This window comes from Pogona vitticeps, chromosome 4, assembly GCF_051106095.1.
Source record: "Pogona vitticeps strain Pit_001003342236 chromosome 4, PviZW2.1, whole genome shotgun sequence".
Lineage (NCBI taxonomy): Eukaryota > Metazoa > Chordata > Lepidosauria > Squamata > Agamidae > Pogona > Pogona vitticeps.
Genome location: NC_135786.1, coordinates 20,196,885 through 20,224,452, shown reverse-complemented (window position 1 = coordinate 20,224,452; position 27,568 = coordinate 20,196,885). Strand labels below are relative to the sequence as shown.

At 39.7% G+C, this 27,568-nt stretch overlaps 1 protein-coding gene across 4 annotated transcripts in view; it reads right to left on the bottom strand.

Moving 5' to 3' along the window:
- Nucleotides 1-3,003: 3,003 nt before the first annotated feature.
- NFATC2 (nuclear factor of activated T cells 2) overlaps nt 3,004-27,568 on the bottom strand; it is a 111,946-nt gene continuing 87,381 nt past the window's right edge. For 3 of the 4 annotated variants that reach the window (XM_020779514.3, XM_078392176.1, XM_020779520.3), the window contains exon 10: nt 3,004-3,702. In XM_020779514.3, coding sequence (XP_020635173.3) covers nt 3,647-3,702 — 56 coding nt within the window. In that variant the 3' untranslated portion in view covers nt 3,004-3,646. Of the gene's footprint in view, nt 3,703-15,282; nt 15,372-27,568 lie in introns of all 4 variants that reach the window. The other variant, XM_020779517.3, reaches the window with a different exon arrangement.

Sequence of the window (27,568 nt, the reverse complement as noted above, 5' to 3'; positions counted from 1 at the left end):
ATATTATGTTGGCTCATCCCTGTTGAACCAATATAAACATCTCTTTAAGAGTGACATTTCTTTGTATGAAGAAGACCAGGGATCCAAAAGGGGGTGGGGCAGTGGAGGACTTTTTAAAAAAGGAACAAGCAATTAAGGTCTTGCTTGGTTACTCCACATAAAAATGACCCCAAGATGGGATGTGAAATCAAGCTATCATGGAATTATGCTTTCCTTGTGCTTTAAATATTGCAAACACTCTATATAATATTTAAATATAAGCAAAGAAGTGAGCAGAGATGTTTGCTGACTCTATCATCTGGCAGACCATTTATTTGCTTTGGTAAATTTTCTACAACTGATGTTGTCAAGTTAACAAAACTGTTACCTGTGTGTAACACTATTGTTAGTTCATGCACTAACTCGGCAGTCCTAAACTATCCTTCATCTAGACTCATAGAACTGTAGCTGGAAGAGCTCCTAAGCATCATTAGTTCAATTCTATGCCAACACTACAACTGTATAGTGAATTCCCCTTGCATAGGTTTCTTTTATAGGGCTTGGATTACAACAATGGATTGCAAAGCACACAGCACAAGCTAAAAATGACAGACTCCTGGCATTACCCATATCAATTATATTTCACAGCTACTGGGATGGTATAGCCTATCCACATATGTGTGATCAGAAATCATGCTTAGCTAACATAATAAGTGCCAAAATCCTGAAAGTATCGGATGAAATTCTACAGGTGTTTTTGTGGGGGAAAGCATTTCAATTTCTTTCTTATTTAAAGAGACTAGCTTGTTATAATCATTTCCCCCACTCCATATGGTAAATAATGAGGCTTACTAAACAAGATCAGCTTTGATTTCATTACTGGCACTATGCCATTGAAAAGTGGGAGGAGAAGGGTGTAACTGCTGTCTCTATATTGCCTCACTATGAAAAGAGAGACTGGGTGAAATGCAAAGCCCTAAAGGGTAATGCTGTGTTACATCTAACACTCATCTAATTTTGCATGGGTTTGGTAATTCTGACTTGATCAGCAAATAAATGGAGGCTATGTATCATAATCCCTTGACCCACTACTGTGTAAACACCTCCATGCAAATTAACTGTTTGCATTCTATGTTCTAGTATAAATACTAGAACACTAGGAAGGGATCGGGCCAACAATATGGGCATCAAGTAGGAGCCAATACTGCTGTAGATCCACTACTAGTGAAAATCTGCTAGAGCAATGGTTTGCAACTAGACATCATATACGAATACCCTCCCACAAGTGGACAGCTGGACTGTCCACTTACCATCTGCTGCTGCTGCGGGCTCTGTGGACCCTTCTTATCACTCTAGAGCTCGTGACTGATTATCCACTCCTGGCAGGAGGTGGGATGATGAGCCAGATCGAAGAGTGGCTGGCTGACTAGGCACTCCAGAGCGATAGGAAGGGAGCACAGGGCCACGGTAGCAGCAGATGGTGAGAGGACAGTCTGGTCCCGGGAGGCCAGCCCCTGTTATGTCCACCTGTGAGGGTATTTGTATTTGTATACAAATACCCCCATCTCTGTTCCCAACCTTGAGTGCCCAGATGTTGTTGGACTACAGCTCCCAGAAATCCTGTCCAGTGCAACGAGTGGTAAAGGCTTCTGGGAATTTTAGTCCAAGAACATATGGGGACCCAAGGTTGGGAGCCACTATTCTAGAGCAATTGGAAGGAACTGCTATAGCTCTGTGCTACTGTTAACTCTTTCCTTCCTACTGAAATTTGTTTTGGAGTAGCGAGAGGATGTAACAGAATGCTTCCTTCTGTTTAATACAGGTAATGGAGAGAAGCAAACTGTTAGTAATTTAATGATAAATGAATTATGAGTCAGTTGGCAAAGGGTGCTATGTTCTGTGAAACACAGTTTATGGGACTTCGCCATTTCAGACTATGGAGAGAAGACTGTGGAATAACCCATGGAATGTTATCATGCCAAATCGAACACTTTGTCCTGACATGACCTTTTTGACCAATATTGTGAAGAAATATGTGAACATGCAATTCCTTCTGCCACCTGTAGTCTGAAATTATGTAGTTCCCAGAATTCTATACCATGTGCTTTACTGTATCTAGACGTGCAGACAATTGACACTTACCAAATCTACACTAGAATGCAGAACCTATTAGATTTCCATGCTGAGTGCATGTTGATAATTCTTTCTAGGAAATTTAAACATTTATCATTAGAAAAAGACAGCATACCCCTATTATATTAAGAAAAATCCCTGAGATTTCTGGGCACTTTGCTAGCTGCTGTAATGAGCACCAAGGCAGGAAACACAGTTGATTTAACCATTTAAATTATTCTGCTTATTTGCTATGAATGAAATTGTGGCATCAATTAGGGTTGCCTGTTCTTGTGATTTTTCACTATGAACCTTGAGACTAATGGATATGGAAGGGTCAAAATTCCCACTGTTAAATTATGGCAATTGTCTCAAATCTAAATTGAGATGATTAAATACAAACAAAATTTCTGTTTTTTTTTTTTTTTTGTAGAGGTGAGAGGAAACGTAAGAAAAATCTTGGTTTTGATTACTTCATGCTATCCATATAGACTCATATACTATATATGAAAAATCAATAGAAGTTAATCATTTTAGGTCCCACCAATTTCAGAGAGATTATTTATCTTATCAGTACTCGTATCTCTTCTACAGAAATCCATAGGCCTTAAAATGCTGAACTCTTCCCTTCCACAATACTTTAACTTGGTGGTCTTCAACCTTGGGCCTCCAGATGTTCTTGGACTACAACTCCCAGAAGCCTTTACCACCTCCTCTGCTGGCCAGGATTTCTGGGAGTTGTAGTCCAAGAACAACTGGAGGCCCAAGGTTGGGGACCACTGCTTTAACTGTACTGTAGCTTGAGTCTATGCCTCTTCTAATCCAAAGCAAAGAAAATGTGGCTTTAAAGTATCCTGTGATCAGAGCAACAACACAATCAAGCCGCAATCCAGAGTTAGTTTACAGCTTCATAATCAGTTGTGCCCACATGATGTAACGCTCTTCCTTTTCTTCCATTACAGCAGCTCTCTTGTGCTATGTTGAAAGTTGTTTTTGAAACTTTTACAAGATGATGCCGTGTGGCAGTCAAGCCTCTGTTTGGAAAAGCTGTCTCCCTTATTATTTTTCCTGCCTTACTATTTGTGCATTATTTTGTAAGAGTTATCATTTTTAAAATCTTTTTGACTAATCTGATCAATCCTCTCTCTTGAGCTGATAATTTTGAAATTCATCTGGTGTTCACAGCAGACATGCAATCCTACTTTATTTTGGCCCAGGTTTCTGGATTGATGCTTTATTTTCTGCATCTCTATTTCCCCCCCAGTGGGTGTGAATTTGCTGTCATACTAATCGGTTGTGTCAAGTGCATGCATTACTACATGAGAACAACATGATCTTTGGACAAAAGGAAGAATGTTCTTTTTGATGTTTACAGTGAGAGGTGCCGAGTTGCTTAGTCAAAGCTGTCAGTCTGATGCCAATGCATTGTTCTTGGTGTTGAACCGGTGCCTTGAGATGATCAGTTAAGGAAGCAGGAGGCTGATGGGGCAGGAGAAGAATCTAAGAGGTCAGGTACGGAAGCATTCAATAAAAGTTGTCTTGCAAATCTTTTCTTCTATGTCTGACTTCTGGCAGGGAGTCCAGAAAACTCTTTCCTGATAATTTCGTTAACTGTGAAGCAAAAGAGGAAGGACAAAAAAAAGGTGTTAACATGCAGGGGATTAAACAGAATCCAAAATGAAATAATGAGTGTACTTTGCTGTTGAAGGCAATTCAGACAGCCAGGGAGGCGTGGCTGGGTGCTTGGGTTACTAAAACCTGTGTACAACTCCCAGGCTATGAAGTGCAGCCATAAACTTCACAGAATGATCTGGGCTAATCCCTCTGTTTCTACCTAACCTTACTGACAGAAGTATTGTGAGAATGAAATTTGGAAGTGGGAGAGAGAAGAGGAACATGTATTCTATACTGAGATCCTTGGAGGAAGGATGGAATATATTAGACATAACTAATATATGCTTCAGCATCTTATAAAAATGTATGGTCAATTGAGATGTAATGTTGTTCGATCAACTTCTGTATTTTGACAATAGCAAGTGCACCTACAGTTGATACAGAGTGAAGCTGTTCTTGCAACACTATTCTTACTTCAGTTCCATTTTTGGGTCCCACTGTGACTAATTCATGGCTAGCAAACAATACTGCTACACCACTCCCCATCCATGTCATGATGCACAGTGTCCAAAGGCAAAGAACATGAGACTGAAAATGTCACAAGCACCTTTCCCTATCCCTGCTGCAAAAATACAATTGAAATCATCATCATCCCCATGTGCCATCAAGTCAATTCTGACTTATGGAGACCGTTTTCAGGGTTTTCCAGATGGAGGATACTTGGAAGTGATTTATAATTTTCTTCTTCTGGGGAAACCCTGGAACTGTGCAGTTTGCCCAAAACCACACAGGTTGGCTCTAGTCACAGGAGACACAGTGGGGAACTGAATTCCCAACCGCAGCCAGATACCTAAACTGCTAGACACACAATGAGCTGTCTTTGCATGACATGCAAAATCTGCTTCCAGTGCGATCTTGCACTGATGCAACAGTAGAAACTCCTCTTTCATGGCAACCCAAATCTGAAAGCTCTTCATCACACATCTAGAACAACTGACAGCATAATGCAGTGATTCTCAGTCTTAGAAACTTTAACTCCGAGATGAGAACATATGAAACTAACAACATCTACCCCTATTCAGGAGATATATATCCAACATTGAAGTCCATTTGTACTGAAATTCTTAAGAGTTCTGTTTACTGATTCAAGTAGTCATCACCCAACAGGCTGGAGATCACAAACTTTCATAAAATGTACATATATTAATTCATAGGTCTATGCATATATTTAGAAAGAATTACCAAAATGAAATACAGTGTATCTCACTTATCTGTGATGCAGCTGCCAATAGCTGATTCACAACTTTGAGGCTTCTTCTTTTGTTTTCTAATGTCTCATAATCTTTAAACTGCTCTTGGACTGAACAGTCCTGCAAACAGAGGAACAGTCCTAGCAAGCTAGCACACAAGACCACTCTGTTTCACACAGATTGCCAAGCCTATTTTTGTAGCCTTTACTTTAAAAAAACTCTCCGACATGTTGTCAACATAATACATTCTGAAATCCTGTACAAAGTTCTGTACTTTTTTCTCTTAGTCGCCTAAAACTAGAATATGTGAAACCCTAACAATAGTTGTTCCTCACATTAAAAGATTCTAATAGTGTGAAAATATCACTGAATTTCAATAGGGATTTTATCAATTTCTTTTAAAAAAATCAACATAGCCAATGTTTTCAAAATTCAGTTCCAATGTGTGATGACTATATGAGTGAACAATTTCCAAAATGTCTTATCTTTAAGAACTCTGCTCAGATCTTGCAAATCAAAAACATATCATATTAGAGTGTCTTGCAAACTAACTTTATAAAGATTATCTGCCTCATATTAAGTCTTCCTCACCCCCCACTGCGCCACCCCCACTTTTTCCATCCATATTTTCCTTTCTCATTAGTTCTGCATTTTCATGATATGTGCATGGTAGAATAGCTCCAGATTACTAATTTTTTTGCTCTATTGAGAGTTCAGGTTTGACTTGACTGAGCAACCACTTTTCTGCCTTTCTCGCTGTCTGTGGTATCTGTAAGGCTCTCTTCCAACACTACATTTCAAATGAGCTGATTGTTCTCCCTGTCTTCACTGTCTTTCTTTCACACTGTATGGATGATTCTGATCTTGGTTTCCAGTGACAATCTTTGCTAACTCCAACCTCTCCCCCTTTAAAAAAAATCAAAAGCAAGGGGCCATGTTTTGGAAAACATGCACACATATTTGTAGAGCTTTGAGTCCAATATAGTTTTTCTCCCTCAGCTTGCCTAACTAAATCAAGGAAAGGGTTTGGAAACTGGCTTTCTAGTCTTCATTGTGCAGAGCAGGCATGGCAACATTAGTTCCCTTGAGAGATTAAAGAGTGTGTGCATTTCTCCACTGCATACATTGCACTTACTCACAGTTTGGCTTCACCGTGTTACTAAGTCTAAAACAACCCTTCAAAGCTTTTTGGTACAGAGGGACTTCAGCCACATTCCGACTGTTCTTGCTTCTGCTATCTCCCAGCAACCATAGTACAGATCATGTGCTCATCTTCTGGGATCCTTTAGCATTGGGTAATTAACTTCCATTTCAAAAAGCCAGGAAATCCAGTTCTTAAAAACCCTCTGGTTTATGAATGTGGGGTGTTGTTTATGAATGTGGGATAACGTGCTTTTGTATCCATGATTCAAAATGCCAGGAAGTGGCCTGATACTGCTGCACAATATTGTGCCCATGTTGCCAGCAGGAAAAAGGATGCCAAGCACAACAGAATGCCCTGTGATCAGTGGGCCTCCAGATGTTCTTGGACTACAACTCCCAGAAGCCTTCACCACCACCTCTGCTAGCCAGGATTTCCAGCAGTTTAAGTTCAAGAACATCTGGAGGCCCAAGGTTGGGGACCACTGCTGTAGATCATCTCATCTTGACTGTTGCCATTGGTGTTGTCAACATTCAGGGTACTCTTTGCTATTTAAGTTTGATGTCCCTTTTCCAGCTGGCAATGCAGGCACGATATTATGCAGCAATATTCCACCATTTCCTGGCTTTTTGAATCATGGACACAGAAGAACAATATCCCACGTTCATAAACCAGAGGGTTTTTGAAGAACAGAATCTTCATATGGTTCTGAATTAGAAGTCAAAATTCTGACTTACTATTATATCTAAATGTAGTCAATAATGAGCAGATATTAAGAATACCTCCTTGTGTTTCTGTCTCAAAACCCAATTGTGAATATACGCCAGGACCAGAGGTTGTGCAAAATTACTTTCAACTTCAGGCAGTTTACCAAGTTTAGAATTCATATTAAAATTATAATGAACTCAAAACTTTCCAATTATTCCATTACAGCTGTTATAACTGATTAGTGCAAATAATTTTATAAAGTATTGCAATTGTTATTACAATGGCAAATACGAACTACAATACCAGCACCAAAGTTATTTTATTTTAAAGAGGCGTTTCACACAAGAGTATGATAAGCTAAATGTTACAGGGGTTTCTTGGCAAAAGGAAAGCAAAGCAAAACTTTAAAATCACTGATCTAAAAATTGTGGTGTACATTTTGAAATTACACCCATGACTGGAAATCTGTATGGGGGTATCTTGGTGGTGTATAATCAAAGACCCCCTGAACTCGAAAGTAGGGTGGGGTTTTCCCTATGAAGACATTTGTATAGACATGCTTAAGACCTTGGTGGGGAATCAGGTTGAACTTCTTTGTATCTGGACATCTAAGGAACAGTTCAAAATAAAGCAGTTCGCAAAACATGGTTGCTGCCAAAGTTCTTGTCTTCTTGACATGCTGCAGTGTCAAGGAGCAGCCAGTGGGAGGTGAAATTGCTCTAGTTTCACCAACGAAGACTGAAGTCTGAACATTTTTTTTGTTTTGTTTTGTTTTAAAGGTTTCCTGTTTTCTCTACCCAGGAAATGAGAAGAGCAGATCTTCAATGGAAATTTTTCACTTCTTGAGTGCTAAAAATAGCAGTTAGGTAAAAAAAGAGGTGGGCACCAATACTAATGAGCGAGTGGAGGGTTATTTCCTTTCTGTAAACGAGTAGGCTGCAGACTGGTTTATTTATCAACACATTTTATTTGCATAAGTGTGCATGTGCACGAACACATTTATCTGCACTTTCTCTGCACGGAAGGGGCATTTCCCATTATTTAGTGAAATCGGTCTATTTTTAAATATGGCTAGGTGGGATTAATGTTTTAAACTTCAGGAGACCCCCCCCCCCAAGGTAGATAGAAACAAAATTAAATTAATGTTATTATGTTTGCTAAGCCAGGGTTTCTGAAAATGGCTAAAGGTTCAGGCTTGTGTTGCTTTACAAATAAGCCCCCAAACCTAGCAATCTTGCAAAACTTTTAACTAGCTTTCAAAACTTTTAACTAGCTTGCTGAGAGGGCCACACATTTCCATATTGACTGTAGAGGAGGGAAAACCCCCCTCTGTGGCCAGCACAAAATTGCAGGCTGAGAGACGCAGCAGGCCAGTTTTTAAACAAGCCTTCATTCTACCAAGTGGATTACAAGGAGGAAATAGTTCCAGCCTGCTTAGTACCACAAATACACTAAAAGCATGACAACATCCCATGCCTCAACAATACTAGGACCGTCTACTATCGATTCTGATAATAAAGTGAAGATGTTTCAAAACACAAGTATTTCTTTGCACAATCCTCTGCTCACTCCCCAGGAAATCCCTTGGTGCTGCGGGTTAAACCTCTGAAGGCTCTGTGCTGCAAGGTCAGAAGACCTGCAGTCGTAAGATCGAATCCACGCGACTGAGTGAGCCCCCTTGGCTTGTCCCTGCTCCCGTCAACCTAGCAGTTTGAAAGCATGCACAAATGCAAAAATGTGAGTAGATAAATAGGTACCACTTAGCTGGGAAGGTAAACAGTGTTCTGTGTCTAGTCACGCTGGCCACGTGACCACGGAAGATTGTGTGTGGGCAAACACTAGCTCTATGGGTTGGAAACGGAGATGAGCACCACCGCCTAGAGTCGGACACAACTTTTTACCTTTTACCTTTACTTCCTAACAGGTGTGTTGGTTTTCATCTGCTTCACAGAACAGTGAGAGAATCTCTTGAAACAACCACACCAAAAAGGATAAGAATAACTTGGAATCGAAACAAACAACAACATTGTGCCAGTATAACACCCCCCCCCCCAATATTTCCTTCATAAAATCCCCACTGGGCTTTAACACAAAATCTTTCTCAAGGGAACAATTTTGAGTACCTCTAGCTCCCTCAAAAGATACTCAAATCTATTTGCCTTCTTGCTCATTCAGGACAGTACAGTTCAGGCACACTTTCAAGGCACTTCTGGTATTCAGACTCTTTTTAAAGAGATCCCATCAAGTTTTTGCCTCACTCACATTGGGAATATTTTTTCTAACATGGAAACATTTCGGGGGATACCCTAGTCCAGTTGTTCTTTTGTTTCAGTCTACAGAAACAACCCATTTTTGGAGAGTTAAAACTTCTGCACAGCATACTGCAGCTAATCTAGATATACTATATCTACTTGTGATTATTTCTGCACTTCCCTTTGCAACAGCAGTGGTCTTGGTTAACCAAGAATCAGCATGTATTGACTGAAATGTGTAGAGAGAACTGCACAAGGTCTATAGTGGCCTCTATAGTCAGAGCATAATCTCAAATACAAATGCATGGATTTTTGGAAGTACAATAGCGGCAACATCTATATTACTGCATTTTTAATAAGATTTTGATAAGCTAAGACTAGATCCTGCCCCTCCTCTGTATAACTGCCTTTCAAGTGTTTGAAAAATGTTATCAAATCTCTCCTCAGTCTTCTTTTCTCAAGGCTAAAGGTTCCCAGATCTTTCAGTTTTCCTTCATAGGGCTTGGTTTCCAGTCCCCTGATCATCTTTGTTGCCCTCTTCTGAACTTGTTCCAGTTTGTTGGCATCCTTTTAAAGTGCAATGTCTAGCATTGGACACAATACTCTAGATGAGGCCTAATCAGTGCATGAGATTTCAAGAGTATACCATATTTTTTCGTGTATAATATGCCCCCACTTATAAGACCCCCTTTTCTAACCCAGAATTTCTTTCTTCATAGAGGAGGAAAGCACTTTTTTGTAAGGAACGTGGAGGGGGAAAGCACTTTCCTTGCAAGGAAGTGCCTTCTTGTGAGGAAAGTGCTTTCCCTTCCACTTTATTCCGAAGAAAGTGGAGGGGGACAGCAGGCATCATCAAAGCGATTCATCAAAGTGACTCACTTTCTTGAGAGGAAAGTGCTTTCCCTCTCCATTTTCTTTGCAAAAAAGTGGAGGGGGAAAGCAAGCGCTTTGATGATTCCCAATTTCCCTCTCCACTTTCTTCCAAAGAAAGTGCTTTCTCGAGGAAACTGCTTTCTCCCTCCACTTTATTTGCAAAAAGTAGAGGGGGAAAGCAGGAATCAAAGCACTTTGATGAGTCCTGCTTTCCCCCTCCACTTTTTGATGATTCCTGCTTTCCCCCTCCACTTTCCCTCTCCACTTTCCCCCCTCACATTCTTTGATGATTCCTGCTTTCCCCCTCCTTGCTTCCGTGTATAAGACAACCCTAAATTTTTAATCTAAATTTTTTTTAGATAAAAGTATCATCTTATACACAGAAAAATATGGTACTTCTGAACTTCAACTGTATACTGGAGTGACTTACTGAGCACAGGGCCCATACTGGATCTTCGAATCACAGAACCACCATAAATTCAAAAGCTCATCTTACATGTCTTTCACCTTAACAAGCGCAACAGTGTAACTTGGAGTGCAAGGCTAAATCAATTTAATGTTTATAATAATTAATGAAAATTGGTTTATTAATTGGGGGAGCAGTTTTGAATTAGTAGCAACTACAGATTTTACTTAAGGTAAATTTAAATATTTAAGGGTACTATTCATTTCCAGTTGTAGGAATGGTGGAAGAAAAATATATATAAATAATATATATTAGATATTTAGTATGGTCAATGAGTAAGATGTTTTGTCTATTGAACTATAGCTTTTCTTTCAATGTTTCAAATAAAGATCTTTGTTGGGCTTTTTAGTGATATATAGATGTTGTTAATGAATTGATAAAACTGGTGAAAGGGGCAAATGTTTAATTAAGAAAAGTTTTTAATTATGATGATAGACCTAAACATAGCATTTCCTTCCAATTTCCGCTGTATCTCAGTGTGCTGAGTAGTAAAGCTTACATACACACCTTGAATGAATCATCAATAGTGCTATCTTTGTCTGTTCTCTTTATGATCTAATTTCAATGCAAATCAACAATGTGTTCTCTGTGTGTTTGTGTGTGGGGGGGAAGAAGATTGTTTTTTTTAAAAAAATTGCGGTATGTTAATGTCATAGCACCCTGCTCCCCAACTCTTGGTATCAAAGGAAAGGGTAAACAAATGTTCCATATTCACTTTTTCCAATCCACTCATATTTTTATACACTTTTGATGATTGCACAGCAGATATCTAGAGCTTACTATGACTCATTCTATCTTTGCAATAGAGAAGGGAAGGGGGAGAGGGTAGCAAAGAGTCCAAAATTCCTGAGGCTTGAATACTGTGCTTTGATTTTTGTAAATATGTAATAAAAATGTGCCCTCATTTAGCCAAATAGCTGGGAAGACATCCAAAAGATTAAGATAATCAGAGGTTGAGATAAAGGAGAGTGCTGTGTACACAGGATTACACTGTTGTGGGCAACAGATTTTGAAAACAGGGGATGAACCCAAGAACAGCCTGCATTCTAATGTCTAAATGTATGCACATGATATACTTATACATTAAGTATAAGTATTGTGTTGTGCATATAGCAAGAATTAATCCATGTAAACCTTTTAAGCTCTTATATAGTTGATTCAGCAGGTGCCAAACTAGCAGCTTGATCATGACTGCCAAGATGTAGCACCATCCATTTTCAGTATCTTTCCAGTGGAACAGTAGATGTGGTTTGAGCTGGGGATTCTGTCCTACAACCTCCAGAATACATTGCATACTCACAGATTCATAACAAAGAAAACCTTTCTGAATTAGGACTAACCAACCCTGCAGAGTTTGGGGTGACTACAGAGGCATTTGTCTCACTGTTGGTTCCACTGTGGGGATGAGCAGGTTTACTCCTTTTGCCAGTGACAAGATGTCAGCGACTAAACTTTCTTAGGCAGGGTAGATCACTCTGTTTGGATATGTTCTAGCACATGCAATTATTGGTATCAAATCAAAGTGGAGGTTCCTGCTTTCAATTTCTCATCCAGTTTCAATTCCCTGTTATTGTTCAGCTTAGCCACTAAATGACATAGGGAAATTAAAAACTTCCTCTGCTCCTCTAACAGGAGAAAGCAAATACTGTATCTTTTCCAAAAGCCAATTAGGGCAGTGCAGATATGCTGTGCCTTTTAGAGTGGGAGATGAAAGCTTCCTCTGAGAAAAAGAAGATAGCAAGGGATAGGGAGGTGGATTTTTGTTGTTGTCTTTCTTTTCTTAAGGGCACCCCCTTACAATTACTCTCAAGCAATCATATTTGGTAGGCCAAACATGATTGTTTGATGTGCATATGACACTTGGATGCAATGAACACACTTCGGATTTCTATTTGACTTTAAGAGACTGTATTTCACCTGCTGCAGCTCATGCCAATTGAGCCATCCAGTCAACCCTTTGTTGATAAATTCCTCTTCTTAGTTAATTATAGGGTTTAGATTGAACATTAGATTATAGAAAGAGATATGCCAGAGAAAACTATTTAATCCATTGACCCATTTCCCACAGTGATCAACTTGAAACCTGTAGCAAGGTCACAGCCATGAAGGCAACACACCAACAGCTGAAATTTATTGAAAGGCAAAGTACTACACAAGTCAAACACACCTGTTGGCTTCTTCCTCTGTATACCAAACCTGGTTAAAAAACATTTAAAAGGTGGCCTCAAGATGATTTGGAAAATTTAGTCTTGTCCTGCTCTCCCCCCCCACCCCCAGTTTTTAACCCTGATTTCATGTATCAGGCCTACTGAAGCAAACTATGGTTAGCTCAAACAATTTTTCCTTTAAAAAAGTGTGACTGAGAATTCAGATGTAACAGAGGCAAAGACATTGGTGCCTCGACTTATGAACTTAATTGGTTCCAGACCTCCGGTCGTAACTCGAAATCGTTGTAAGTTGAAGCACCATTTCCCATAGGAATGCACTGAAATGCAATTAATCTGTTCGGTCCGAAGGAAAAAAAATCACCAAAACAAAACAAAAAAAAAACCCCAAAGCACTGCAAGACTCATCGGAAACACATTTAATCCATTCTAGCCAAAGGGGAAAAAAACAAGAAAAGCAAACAAACTGTGCAAGACCCTTCGGAAACGCAAAAAAAGCAAAGCAGAAAGCAAACAAACCATGCAAGACCCTTCAGAAATACAAAAAAAAAAACCAATCAAAAGCAAACAAACCATGCAAGACCCTTCAGAAATGCAAAAACAAAACAAAACAAAACAAAAACACTAAAAAAGCAGAAAGCAAACAAACTGTGCAAGACCCTTCGGAAATGCAAAAAAAGCAAAGCAAAAAGCAAACAAACCCTGCAAGATCCATCGGAAATGCAGAAAAAAATATCAAAAAACAAACAAACCCTGCACGACCCATTGGAAATGGGAAAAAAACTCCAAAAAGCAAACAAACCCTGCAAGACCCATCACAGCATAGAAACATATTCCCACCACCCAGCACAAAACCATGCTGCAAAACCCACCCAGAACAGTTTTTAAAAAGTAGAAAGCAACACCTTACCAGGCAGTCTGAAGCCACCTCTGATTGCACACTCTCTAACTGCTGGGGTGAAAGAGTTACAAAGAAGCAGCCTCTTTGACACCAATGGTTAGCAATTTGAATTCCCCACCTTTTCCCCCTGCCTTTTTCTGGTTGTCACTCGAAGCTCCGGTCGCAAGTAGAAGCAACATTTTGTGGCCGGAGCTGGTCGTAACTCAAAATGGTCATATGTCAGGACGTTTGTAAGTCAAGGCACCACTGTATGTGGTTTATTCTTGTTTCTACTTTGCTCATATGTAAAGTGAGGCCAGGGTGTCTAATTTGTCCATCAAAAGGTGTGTGAAGATGCGGGGAAGCAAACCTTCTGTGCCTGCATTACAGGGGACCCAGAAGGTGGGAGGTCTCTCCACCTTCTGTAACAACTCTGTTAAATGCTGCTTTGTAAGGTTGTGGGAAATCAAATGTAGCTAAAAGTGACCTTGAAGGTCAGAATTAAAAGCCCCCCCCCAATACCTTCTCCTTTATAATGCAAATGCTGGCTGTGATCACACTGGCAGTTTGAAACGATTTCTGTTCAGACTTCTTTAAAAATCAGATTCAAGTCATGTGACATTTAAACTAGCGGCTGCATTCACATGCACTGAATGGAAATTGATTTGTTTCTGGTGACATAAACTGGTTTTGGTGCCTACACTGCTGAAATTGGCTCATTTCCACAAAATTGCACTGAAAGTCAATTTTAGGAGTGAAGTATTAAAAAAGCCACTGTGTCTATCATATGGAGCTCAAGTGCAGGAGCCTATGATAGGACAGGAGGGGCAGAGTTAGAGGGACAGTTAGACAGTTAGAGAGAAAGGGAGAGATAGGGAATGGAAGTGAGAGAGTTAGGACATTGAATTGAGAGAGTTAAGACAGAGATTGGAAAACACATATAAATTGCAGGACATACAAATTGATTTCACCTTTGTGTTGTGTGAATGATAAAATCTAAATTGATTTAAATGACACTTAAATGCGATTCCTCTTGCCAGTGTGACTGCAGCCTCTGTTTACCTCCTTTCACGCTTTGTCATTGTTGGCATCCCCCCAACTCATAAAGGAGAGTCCACTTTTCAATACCAGCATGGACCCACACAGAAATATGAGTTAGGTACTGCACAGTGATTCCCACAACACACAGGATTACACGAGAAGGGCCGTCACTCAAGTCTGTGTAACACTGGAAATAATACAATGGCATACACTTTGGAAAATGATGGACTAATGGGGCAGCATCTGGATCATCCCTTTGGTCCCTGGAATAAGAATATAAAGTGAGTCTGCTTCCTAGGCAACATTCTTTTTGCAGAACTATGCTGAAGAATGGCAGAAAAGAGGCCTTGCAGAATCAGTGGATATCCACAGAAATCAGAGGATACCCACAGAAATCAGCTGGATGTCTGCATACAAATGAGTGCAATCTACACATTAAAGAACTCAAAAGTGACAAGAGGCAGAATGGCAATGAGATTTTAGAGTTAGGGTGGGTGGGAAGAAGGGAATGTGGAAGTGGGATGGGTGTCGGGAGCAGAGAACAGGCATATATGTCTGCAGTACCAGGCATATCCAGATCCTAATGATTTTACTGTTGACACATTTTAGTGATTGTAAACAGCATGCAAACCTCCCATCCTTCCACATGGATCTTCCCTACCCATCAAATAGCAGAGGTTTCTGTAATTAACCTTTAAAATGTGCAAGACCCAAAATTAAATTTACAGAAGAAACCCAACTAAATTAAAGGAAGAATAAGAAAAACTGCAGCTAGACAAAAGTCAGGAAAATATCAATTACCTTGGACTTTGATTGCTTGGATCAAAAAAGCACAGGCATTCTGTTTCATATAATGTTTTGTATCCAGCTAAGGTGTGTATCTATCAGCTCTGAAAAAGATTTGCAAAACCATTTTTGAGAAAGTGTAACCTTTGACCCGTCATAAGGTCAAATGTTACAATGCTTGCTTTCTGCTTCACATTAAATGTTCAAACATGAATTAGTTCTCTATGCATGCCTGAATCATTGTCACAAATGGGACAAAAAGGGAATACATTTAAAGGATGTTGCCTGGGTTTCCATGTTCCAGATATTCCATGTAAATAAGATGTCAGTCCATGAGCATGTATTACCTTGGTATATTTAATCTATACTAGCAGCAGAGTAGATACGTCTTTTACTGTAAAATATTGTAATGCAATGTAGTTTTCTGAGAGGATTGACGGACATTGTACGTGATTAAAAGATTTATACTGTACGTGATTAAAATATTGGGCAATTAATTGAGGGCTATCACCAATGAGTCATATGGAAATCCATACTGGGTCTACAAATGTCTGAGCTGCAAACAATTCAGTTTTTACAAACTGGAAAATACCCTGAGGACTAGAATCTTGGTTTATTATTATCATATACTGTACAGTTTTTGGCACATACTGTATTTAGATTTATATTAGTAACCTCAGTACTTGTTTGTACCTAGTATGACAAATATACAAAGTATCCAGGGTGCCTTTTCCTGACCAGTAAGGAACTGTAGCCTGCTATGTAGAAAAAATATTAAGAGACTGTGCTTCCTTCTACGGCAGTCCACAAAACTATGCATCTTCATATCTCCCTTTTAAAACATTAAACAATTCTTCCCATATCCACTGATAAGATTCTGAACAAGGAGTGGTTCAGTTTTTTATTGCTCTTAGTAGGTATTACCATTAGGTATTTGCTGATGCGATGTACCTAGGAGTACTCATTCTGTTTCATTGATTCTATACAATCATTCTGCATCATGCTCCTTTGACTACTGAAACCTAACACAAATCTAAAGACTACACAGAAAAAAAGAGAACATTTGAACTGTGCCCCGGATATCCATTTCTCTGTCATATTACCCAAAAAGAACAGGCTGCAGGAAAGTTGAGAAATGTACATGTCTTTATAAAAGTATTTAGCATGGCATCCTATTTCATTTCTTTTTGCTTTTTAAGCCAGAACTCACTTGCTATGCTTACTACAACAGTATTTACTTTAATAGAAAAATTACATATATTTTAATATAATAATGTATTGCCCTCTATAAAGGCTTTTTGCTACTGCCGTTGCAATCTTTATGTTTCTCACACATCTTTCAATCTGCAGTACACCAGCATTTTTAAGGAAAGGGGGTAATCAATGCCCTTAAATGATGGCTGAAATCCTGATTAGATATAGGCATGGCGAAAACTTTTGAGGGGCCTTTTTTCATGTTCTTCATGCACTGAAGCTTCTTCCAGGTTACAGTATTTCGTTTCATTTTTCTCTCTTCATGTTTCTGGCACTAGTCAAAAAAGCCCTAAAGAACCCATTGACAGTCCTTCAAAACAAGTAAAGGCAAGGCAACAGAGAATCAATCTATTCCAAAAGCGGACAGCAGTACAGCCAGCAACAACATACGTATCTACCAGTCTCCAACCCAACCCCCACCAAAATATACAGCTTTAACCGAATAAATACACAGTTAATTAACCAAACAACAATGTTTAGAAAATCAATCAAAGCACACACACGCCACATCACATAAGGAAAAAAAATTAGTGCCAGTAATTGAATGTTGCGCTTCTTCAATCAAAGCATGTCCTCCTCCACTGAATTACAGCCCTTTTCCAATAATTCCTCTGTAGTTTGAACTGAAGTAGAGATAGAGGTGCTTGCTCACTGTAAGATATCCTCTCCTTGGCCGCATGCACACACAAACATACACAAAGCTGGAAGGCTCTTTCCCCGACTTGCAGTGGGCCACTTGCATTATGTAGTTTGCCACATAAAATGTCAAGAGTCCTGTCAATTATTAATGTCATGCCTAAATCTCTGAGTGATTAGCTGAAAAGTAATTACATTTGAGATACCCAGAGGACTTTCACACAGTTAAAATCAGTTTTAACAGGTACTATGTGCATGCAGATGGCTTAATTCTCTGGAGATCAGATTACAGGAATATCACTAGAAAAGAAATGCAAATTCTAACACTAACTAAGCACGAAATGGTAGTAGACAGAACTGTTTTGCAGAAAATCAAGTTACTGACCAATCAGATACATGTTTATTAGGGGGCAAGTCCCAATGAGTTGAACAGGATTTATGTTTAGGCAACTGTATTCTGGACTTCAGTTCTAGAGAAGAGGGCAAAATAGATCACGATGATCATCTGGCTCTATAGCGCCAATTCACCATCTACAAATTAACAAATCACCCAGACTATTGTGCATGGCAAACACAAGCAGTGCCATGCCCCACAGGAATTCCATGGGCTGAGTCATACAGTGGTGCCTCGCTAGACACTTACCCTACATGACAGTTTTTTCGCTAGACATCGACTTTTTGCGATCGCTATAGCGATTCACAAAACAGTGATTCCTATAGGGGAATTTTGCTGGACAATGTTTGGTCCCTGCTTCGCAAACCAATTTTCGCTAAACAACTATTTTGACAGCTCCCTCCATGCTCGCAAAACAGGTGTTTTCGGGACCTAAGCTTCGCAAGACAGCGATTTAAATAGCTGATCGGCTGTTCGCAAAGCAGCTTTCCTATGGCCGATATTCGCTAGACAACGACGATTCTTCCCCATTGGAATGCATTAAACAGGTTTCAATGCATTCCAATGGGGAAATGCTTTTTGCTAGACAATGATTTCGCTAAACAGCGATTTCAGTGGAATGGATTATCATCGTCTAGCGAGGCACCACTGTACACTTCAGGTACTAATAACTCTACAAGGACTACCATCAAATTAGTCACAGACAAAAACAGACATATCTATAAAATCGCAATTGCTATATCAGGGACAACTGCTCAATTTTAAGTGCTCTGCCATGATTCGCTGTGATGGCTCTATTTCACCTTTTCGCTGTATCCATCTCTTCATTTACCTGCCTTCCACCAAATTAAAAGCTAGGACCATATTTTTTCCTTTGAATAAAGGTCTACAAAGTTCAAACCACAGAAAAAATTCACATAACGGACAATGGCCAAACTCCTGTTGATTAATGTATTGAATCACACTAGAGTAGGTCCACCGGATCAAAGGGTATTTAATAAGCCAAGTCCTCTGTAAGTTCCATTGATTTAAATTGGGCAACTCTAACAGTGACTTACTTAATTTTATACATCTGTATATTGATTGGTGAATCTATTTTCCTTTTAAATTGCCTATAATCAGGAGTTTTCTGGATAGTCAGAGTATAGTTATAGTATAGCTCTGGTGTACAAGTAGAGAAATGGCAAGTCAACACCAGTGTCAAAATACCCTGGACTACCTCACAAAGACAAGATAAAATGAAACTGGTACTGCTTTTTCATAAATGCTGTCTGCAACGTTTTGCAAAGATTTACTCTTTCGTTACAAGGAAAAGAAGAAAGATTTCAAGCACTTTCAATATGAGTATATGACACTAACTGTAACCCTCCAGATTTGGAAAAGAGTATTTATATAAGCAAGCAACTTCAGGCATGTTTGATTGTAAGTCATCCCATTGTTCTGTAAGTGTTAATGAAATATCACATTGATTTAAAAAAAAGCCTGCCATTAGGTTCACTCTATAAGTTAAAACTATCCAATGCAAATGCCAAAAATCTTTGTATTTTTAGTGGGGGATTTTTAGTGGGTGGGGAGTGTTTGGGGATTTTTTATGTGTGTGCATGTGGGCCTGGTCTCTGGGTGTCTGTGTGAATTTTGTTGTATGTATATACTATGTATAGACTTACAATGACAATAAATACATTATTTGAATTGTTAGAATCAAAGGAAATGAGTTATCCAATATCCAGTTTCATCTCCTTGTCTGTTCAATTTGCTTTCATTTCAGAAAGAGCAATTTATTGCCATATACTCATCTTGTGCACATGCTTTTTTGCCTCTGTCCCAACGTGAAGAAATGTCATGTTTTTGCCACAAGAGACTTTTAATCCCGTTAGCTCTCTCAGAGACGCTAAGGTAGAGTATAATTTCCCCTCCTTAAATTGCCTGAGTGGTTTACAGCGACACACTATAGCAGTCACCCAACCACCCAACATTAAATGTCTCAAATAAAACAAAACAATAGATACAAACCCAAAATGAAGGCGACACTGGGAACACTTAAAGAATAACTTAAAAGAGGATGCTCTTGAAACAGGACAGTGTTTAGCATTGTCTTAAGGGATGGGAGGGAGGAGGCCTGACATACTTCTGCCAGGAGTCCATTCCATAAGGATGGGGCCATGACTGAGAAGGCACTATTTCTGGTGACAGACTTTTTTGCCTCTCTTGGCGTAGCAATCTGGAGAAGTTGAGCCTGAGAAGAACAGCTGATACTGCTGATGTTCTGAGGGAGAGACACTCGACATATAAAGAGGTGGTGGCGCTGCGGGCTAAGCCGCAGAAGCCTGTGCTGCAGGGTCAGAAGACCAAGCAGTCGTGAGATCGAATCACACGACGGAGTGAGTGCCCGCCGCTTGTCCCAGCTCCCGCCAACCTAGCGGTTCGAAAGCATGCAAATGCAAGTAGATAAATAGGGACCACTTCGGTGGGAAAGTAACAGCATTCCGTGTCTAGTCACACTGGTCACGTGACCACGGAAAATTGTCTTTGAACAAAATGCTGGCTCTATGGCTTGGAAACGGGGATGAGCACCGCCCCGTAGAGTTGAACATGACTGGACAAAAATTGTCAAGGGGAACCTTTACCTTTACCTTTTAAACCACTGAGAGCTTTGTATACTAGTACTTGAACCTTGAACCTGGCCCCAGAAAGCAAAAGGAAGCCAATGCAAGTGAACCAGAACCAGTATGTGATCAAATTTATCCACACCCAACACCAGTCTGGCCACCGCTGCAATCTCCAGATCAGTCTCAAGGGTAGCTCCACATATAGAGTGTTATAGTAATCAATCTGAGTAACCGATAATGTGTCAGTGTTCATGTGTTAACACTGAATAGCAAAATCTGTTAAATGGAAATGTATCTGCTTCAGAATGTGTGAATTTCTTAAGAATGTATTTACTGATGTGATCTACAGAAAATTGCTTAGCTAAAATAAAAAGGGAGATTTTCAGTGCAAGTTCTTATGGGAAAAGGTCCAGACCAGCTGGAAAGGCACATTAATATTTCCCTGTAACTCACAATCCTGCAAGCACTTGGCTTTCAAAATTCTGTACAAATTTAGCAATGTGTGAACAGCTGGATGCAGGCTGAGATGACACGTCTCATGTTGTGTGCTCTCCAATCACTTATTTGCAGCCAACAGTAATCAAATATATTCCAGACTTTAAATAATCTTCCCTGATTCCCTGTTCATGCTGCAACTGAAAATCTAAAGCATCCTTAGAAAGTGCTTCGCAACCAAGTAAATACGTTTATAAAGGGTATATGTTCATGAAATATTTGCTTACAAGACACAGACAAGGACGTCATATATCCACTGATTAAAAATCAAAATTCAAGACAAATAAAAGTGGGCACTCATTTATTTCTGTGACATTTTGAGAAAACAAGGAGGGTACTTTTTTTATGAGTGAATGAGTGCTGCCATCCAAACTAGTCTGCATTAATGGCTCCGATACAACTTTGTGTTAATGCTGCTACGCCTGTAATCATTATTGCTGCTGAAATAATGCTTTCCACTCTATTAAGAAGAATGGAATAGAAAACAACTTTAAAAAAGAAGTGGATTACTTTGGAATTTGGTTCAACAAGCAGTGAGCATTGCCATGCAATGAAATTCAACACAGAAATGACCCTGAGCAGTTTCCTTAAGATGAATAATGAAAGATGCAATGAAAACATAGCACTGCTTTGAGGATATGCATTGTTCTGTATAATTTCAGTTCTTAGTTCTCCCAAGAGGTTAAGAATTTTTGGATCAACAGTGTTACACATGAAATACAAAGATGCATGTATAAAAACCAAGATGGTGGCTGCAGCTTCCCTGCCTAAGAGAAGCTGCATCCGCCATCTTTGCAAAGGGCAGCCTGGATTCCCTTAAGGGAATCCAGGCTACCTTTTGCAAAGATGGCAGATGCAACTTCCGTGCCCTAGAAGAAGCCACAGCCACCATCTTTGCAAAAGGCAGCCAGTGTCCCTTAGGCCACTGCAGCAAGTGGCGATGGATGGCGGCGGCAGCAGCAGGCAGCAGTAGATGATGGTAGTGCTGGATGGCAGCAGTAGCTAATGTAGGGAGAGGAAGGGGATGGGCAATAGGCTGTGGGGGGGCTGGCTGTGGGGCTGGCTGGCTGCCTATCGGCTACCCTTCTCTCTCTTCCTATGGAGGACTAATAAAAATGGGGAAATATTCGTCCCTTCATATTCATCAGGGTCTCTGGAACTAACGAATATGAAGGGGTGGATATTTAACGAATCAGCGATTTTTTATGAATATTGCGATCTGTTTTTTTATTCATCCCCATATCTACTCAAAACTGTTTGGATGGTTATTTGTTTCAGCAGCAAAATATTGTGGTGCAGTATTTGCAAGCTGTTCTCTGAGCGACCCACTATGATTTGACGTGTTGCTTTGTGGGGTTAGTTCTGGAAACAGCCCAAAAAGCAACAGGGCTAAGAATTATGTACACTTTTCCGCTTCCTTCCTTCTTCTTTCTTCATTTTTTAAAATGTCATCTGCAGCCGGCTGTTGTGAGTTAGGAAATCATCAGGCTTTGTTTGCTTCCTGTGATTTGGAATTGTGATGGTTGCTCCCAAGTTCTTACACAGACCAAGCATTCTGCATGAAGGAGCAGTATCCAGAACGCTGGCTCTGGTGGTGCCACATTATAGCAGGGAACATCTGTCCAAAGCTGTTTCATGGAATATTCAATTGGAAACCAATGTTCAAGATTCACGGGCAGGGAAGGTATGTGCTATAGGTTCGGAACACCTGGAATACGTGAACATACACATCTCATCTATGTCACAGAGGATACTCTCTTTCATACTTCAGTCTATTAGTTTACATCTGGCAGCCTAGAAGGCAAAGCTGGCTTCTAGCTTCTAACTATGACTCATCAGGGGACAAATTTTTAACAGAGGCTAGATTGTATTGGGCAAAAATTGAACCATGTGGATAACTGAACTACCCCTGTGCCATTCTCCTGCCTTATCAAGAACACAGCTAAACAGACACTCCTCTTTGAGCAACGGTTCCCCAATTGAAACGCATTGAAACCTATTCAATGCATCTCAATGGGGGAAAAATTACAACAAATTTAAAAAGAGTCGCAACAAAGTCAAATTAGTTTAACAAAGGGTTTATTAAGTGCACTTATGATTTCAAGCATTCTAAACATTTTTAAACATTTTTAAACATTTAAAAAACAGCCAACATGAGGCTGTCAAAACCATCGTTAAGCAAAACAGGGGGACCCAAACTGTCATCACTATGCGAAGCATGGTCCCAAACATCACTATGCGAAAATCGCTCACAGGAACCATCGTTAAACGGAGTGCAAGATCACTCCAAAAAAGTCATCGCTAAGCGATTTCATCATTAAATGAAGCAATCGCTAAGCGAGGCACCACTGTGTGTAATAATAATAATAATTTATTGTCATTGTAAGTATATACACATACAACGAAATTCACAATTGTGTGTATGTGTGTATATATTTTTCATTTGTTTGGTTCCACAGTAATTATATTTCAATCATGACTTAAATCATGATTTAAACTGATTTCATTTGAATCAAATTCACTCTGCTACTACTGTGTGTGTGTGTGTGTGTGTAAACTATTTTCCATTTGTTTGGTTCCACAGTAATTATATTTATTTTAACTTGCACTCCTGCTTTCTAAAGTAAACAGAGTAACTCTACTCTTTTTGTATATCTGAATGGTCTTCTACTATAGAAGCAGACATTAAAACATCTAGATCTGTCTTTTTTTTAAAAAAACTGCACAGTGTTATGAATGAGCTTGGAGAACGTGCTATGTTTTAAAGAAACTGGTAAAAGAGAAACTAATTTTTCTCTAGGCAGCTAATGATGAAAGTGGAAACTTTATTTTTCCTTTCACTTAGAAATTAAAATATATTTTTTGAAAAGCCTACTCCTGTTGCTTTTTTTTAAAAATAAAAATCTCCTGCAAAACGGAACAGAGTAGAAACAATATATGCCACATTGATTTCATGCTGTTTTTCATGTGCCGAAACGGATTTGCAATGTGCCTTTCAGCACAGCTTGAACTTCAAGCAACAGTATCCGGGAGAAGGAGGAGGGATCTGAAATCTGTAGCCCAGTCCAGAAGATGAAAACACTACTGCTGTTTATAGAGAGGGAAACCCAAGTTGTCAGTCCAAATGAATTCCTGCACTAATCCATGCAGACTTCATGTTTTCCACCAATCCTGGCCACTGTAAAGACTATCTTTAGGAGGCAGCACACACTGTGTTTGGAAAGACGCCCTTGGAAAGAGAAGAACATTTATGCCAGTTTGGCAGAATTATGCTTCGGGTATGGGGAAAAAAGGAATGCTTTCTCCTTCCCTACCCCCCCCCCCCAAATTTGAGGATCTCAACCCAGATCAAAATAATGCCAAAAGGACCAGCAACACATGGCATCCTCCCAGCGCTCCTGAGCCAGCCTACACAATGGTTTCCATAGAATTTGTTTTGCCATCATAACAAAGTTTGACCTAGCCAACTATCATAGTATGCTTCACATTTTCAAGGGAACAACATTAATTTCCTGAACTGTGGGGCTGTTGTTGTTGTTTATAAGTAGGAATACAATGGCATCAATGCAGTTGCTAATTTAGGCTGCTTCCACAGCAGTAGTATTTAACAGAGATGAACAGTTCCAATTCTATTACTTTCTGGTAGTGGAATTAAGACTGTGATACCAGATGGCAGTAAATACATTATGTTGTAATTTCAGGGTACCTTAAAATTCACTGTTAAAGCTGCCTCTAAACTATACCCTGGAGCCTTCAGAACTCAGACATTCAAACTGCCCTTCATCCTGCCTTCTCTGTTCAAATTAAAACTCTCCATGTGTAAGAGCACGTGAAAGAGATGACGAGGCTAAACTGTTATCCATGATGTGCTAATTCTCCACATGCAGGAAATTCTGTTTGTGGACATGTGGTAAAATAAAACGCCATGCCCTCACAATCTGAGGAAATATGGTACAGTACAAGAAAAACTTTACCATATGATTTTGCTTATTGTATGTTCTGATTCTTGATAAATAAGGACTGGACTGATAAAATAATCAATCGGTGTTATCGTTGTTCCAGGTTTTCCAGGCTGCTTGGCCGTATTCTGGGTTTTTTCTTCCTAACATTTCGGCAGTCTCTGTGGCTGGCATCATCGGTGTTCTGGCGTAGTGTGTTGGACACCAGAACACAGAGTTCTAACTCCTGTCCTCCGAAGATGCTGGCCACAGAGACTGGGGAAACGTTAGGAAGAAAAAAAAACAGAACATGGCCAAACAGCCTTGGTACAACCATCACCAGATCCTGGCCATGAAAGCCTCTGAGAATAAAGTCTATGTCTTTCAGCACACAACAAAGATGAAATTAAGGATATGTCATGTGTGCTCAGAACACAAAGCAATTGGGTCAAAATGGGGTCCCCAAATGGAGGGGCCCTCTTTCCTTCTAAAACCTTTCTCTTGCTCTCCATCCTTTCCCTCATATCATTCTAATTAAGCCTCATTAGGTTTTGTTTTCAGCAACACAAGAAGCGACTCTACACATGGACATCCCCAGATGGGCAATTCTGAAATCAGATTGATTATGTTCTCTGCAGCCAAAGATGGAGAAGCTCTAAACAGTCAGCAAAAACAAGACCTGGAGCTGATTGTGGCTCTGATCATCAGCTTCTTATAGCAAAATTCAAGCTTAAACTGAAGAAAGTAGGAAAAACCACCGGGATAGTCAGGTACAATCTAAACCAAATCCCTTATGAATATACAGTGGAAGTGAAGAACAGACTTAAGGAACTAGAGTGCTTGAAGAACTATGGCCAATCTTAAAAGATGACACTGTTAAGGTGCTACACTCAATATGCCAGCACGTTTGGAAATCTCAGCAGTGGCCAGAGGATTGGAAAAGATCAGTCTGCATCCCAATCCCGAAGAAAGGCAGCACCAAAGAATGCTCCAGCTACCATACAATTGCACTCATTTCACACGCTAGCAAGGTCATGCTTGAAATCCTCCAAGGTAGGCTTCAGCAGTATGTGGACCGAGAACTCCCAGAAGTATAAGCTGGATTTCAAAGAGGCAGAGGAACTAGAGACCAAATTGCTAACATGCGCTGGATTATGGAGAAAGCCAGAGAGTTCCAGAAAAAAAATCTACTTCTGCTTCATTGACTGTGCAAAACCCTTTGACTGTGTCATCCACAACAAACTAAGGCAAGTTCTTAAAGAAATGGGAGTGCCTGCCCACCTTATCTAACTCCTGAGAAATCCATATGTGGGACAAGAAACAACAGTTAGAACTGGATACGGAACAACTGATTGGTTCAGAATTGGGAAAGGAGTACGACAAAGCTGTATATTGTAATATTGCTTATTTAACTTATATGCAGAATGCATCATGCGAAAGGCTGGACTGGAGAAATCCCAAACCAGAATTAAAATTGCTGGAAGAAATATCAACAACCTCAGATATGCAGATCATACCACTCTGATACCACTCTGATGACAGAAAGTGAGGAGAAATTAAAGAACCTCTTAATGAGGGTGAAAGAGGAGAGTGCAGAAAATGGTCTGAAGCTCAACATCAAAAAACTAAGATCATGGCCACTGGTCCCATCACCTCCGGGCAAAGAGAAGGGGAAGATATGGAGGCAGTGATAAATTTTACTTTCTTGGGCTCCATGATCTCTGCAGATGGTGATAGCAGCCACAAAATTAAAAGATTCCTGCTTCTGGGGAGGAAAGTAATGACAACCCTCGACAGCATCTTAAAAAGTAGAGACATCACCTTGCTGACAAAGGTCCACATAGTAAAAGCTATGGTTTTGAAAATGTCATACAGAAGCCAGGGAACTTTTTTTTGTTTTGTTCAGCATGTCAAGCTCAATAGTATGTTCTCCAATGGCAATGTTTTAATGATGGCTTTTAAAAATAATGAAGACCATAGGCCTGCAGAAGATAGGTTGCCCCCACACCAGAACAATTTAAAAAGGACATTTTTAATAGGAAGGAATAGCCATGGTCTGGTAAGTTTTGACTTTACTAAATAGGACTTACAGGTATTATCACTGGCATTAGTTTTTGCTAATCTTCCTAAAACTTGCAAAACCCGATTAAGCAGCAAAGATAATAGAACAAAAGCTGCACATAGTATGTTTCTTTGTGTGTACTAGAAGCAGGGTTTCTTTTTCAACTCTCCAAAAAACCATCACACATCTCTGCTGTTTCACATTTAAAACATGACTTGCCTGCTGAAATGGTGCTTTGTCTCTTTTTTTAAAAAAAAAATTGGTTGTACAGGTTCTTCTATCACCACCCCCCAAATTCCTTTCCCCTGAAGTTACAATGAAGACAAAATAAATATAAAAGATTGTGTAATACGTATGAGGCAAGCACACTTGAGAATATGTCCATTCTTGTGAATGTTAGAACAGAAGTATGTGATGGCACTTGATAAGTTAATGCTAAGTAGGAAGAAAAGAGGGAAGGTTTAATGCAGGTTCTACTGAGTTAAAAAGAGGGAGAACCATGTACTCTGGAGATAGTTGATGAAGGACTACCAAACTCTTACTCACCTCCTTTTCTTTTCCAGGGAGGCTTACACAGGAAATACTCTTTCCAGGTGGGCTATACCTGTTTTTCATTTCTGGGAGGGTGGAGTGCCATTTGGAAACAACAACAACAGATATAAAAATGTGTTGAATTGATACAGATCTCTTTTCCCAATAAGTTCCAAGCCACATGGTTACAGGACTTCACTTTTTAAGCCATTTCTACTCCCTCTCCTGACTTCCAAGCAAGTGGATCAGAAACAATAAATTCAAAGTGCTCTCACTAGGCAGGGGGAGGACACTGCTTCAATCCACAATCCAGCAGAGCAACATTAAAGACCAGAAGAGCCTACAATATGAAAATAAGACTGAATCTAACCCAACTTCCTAT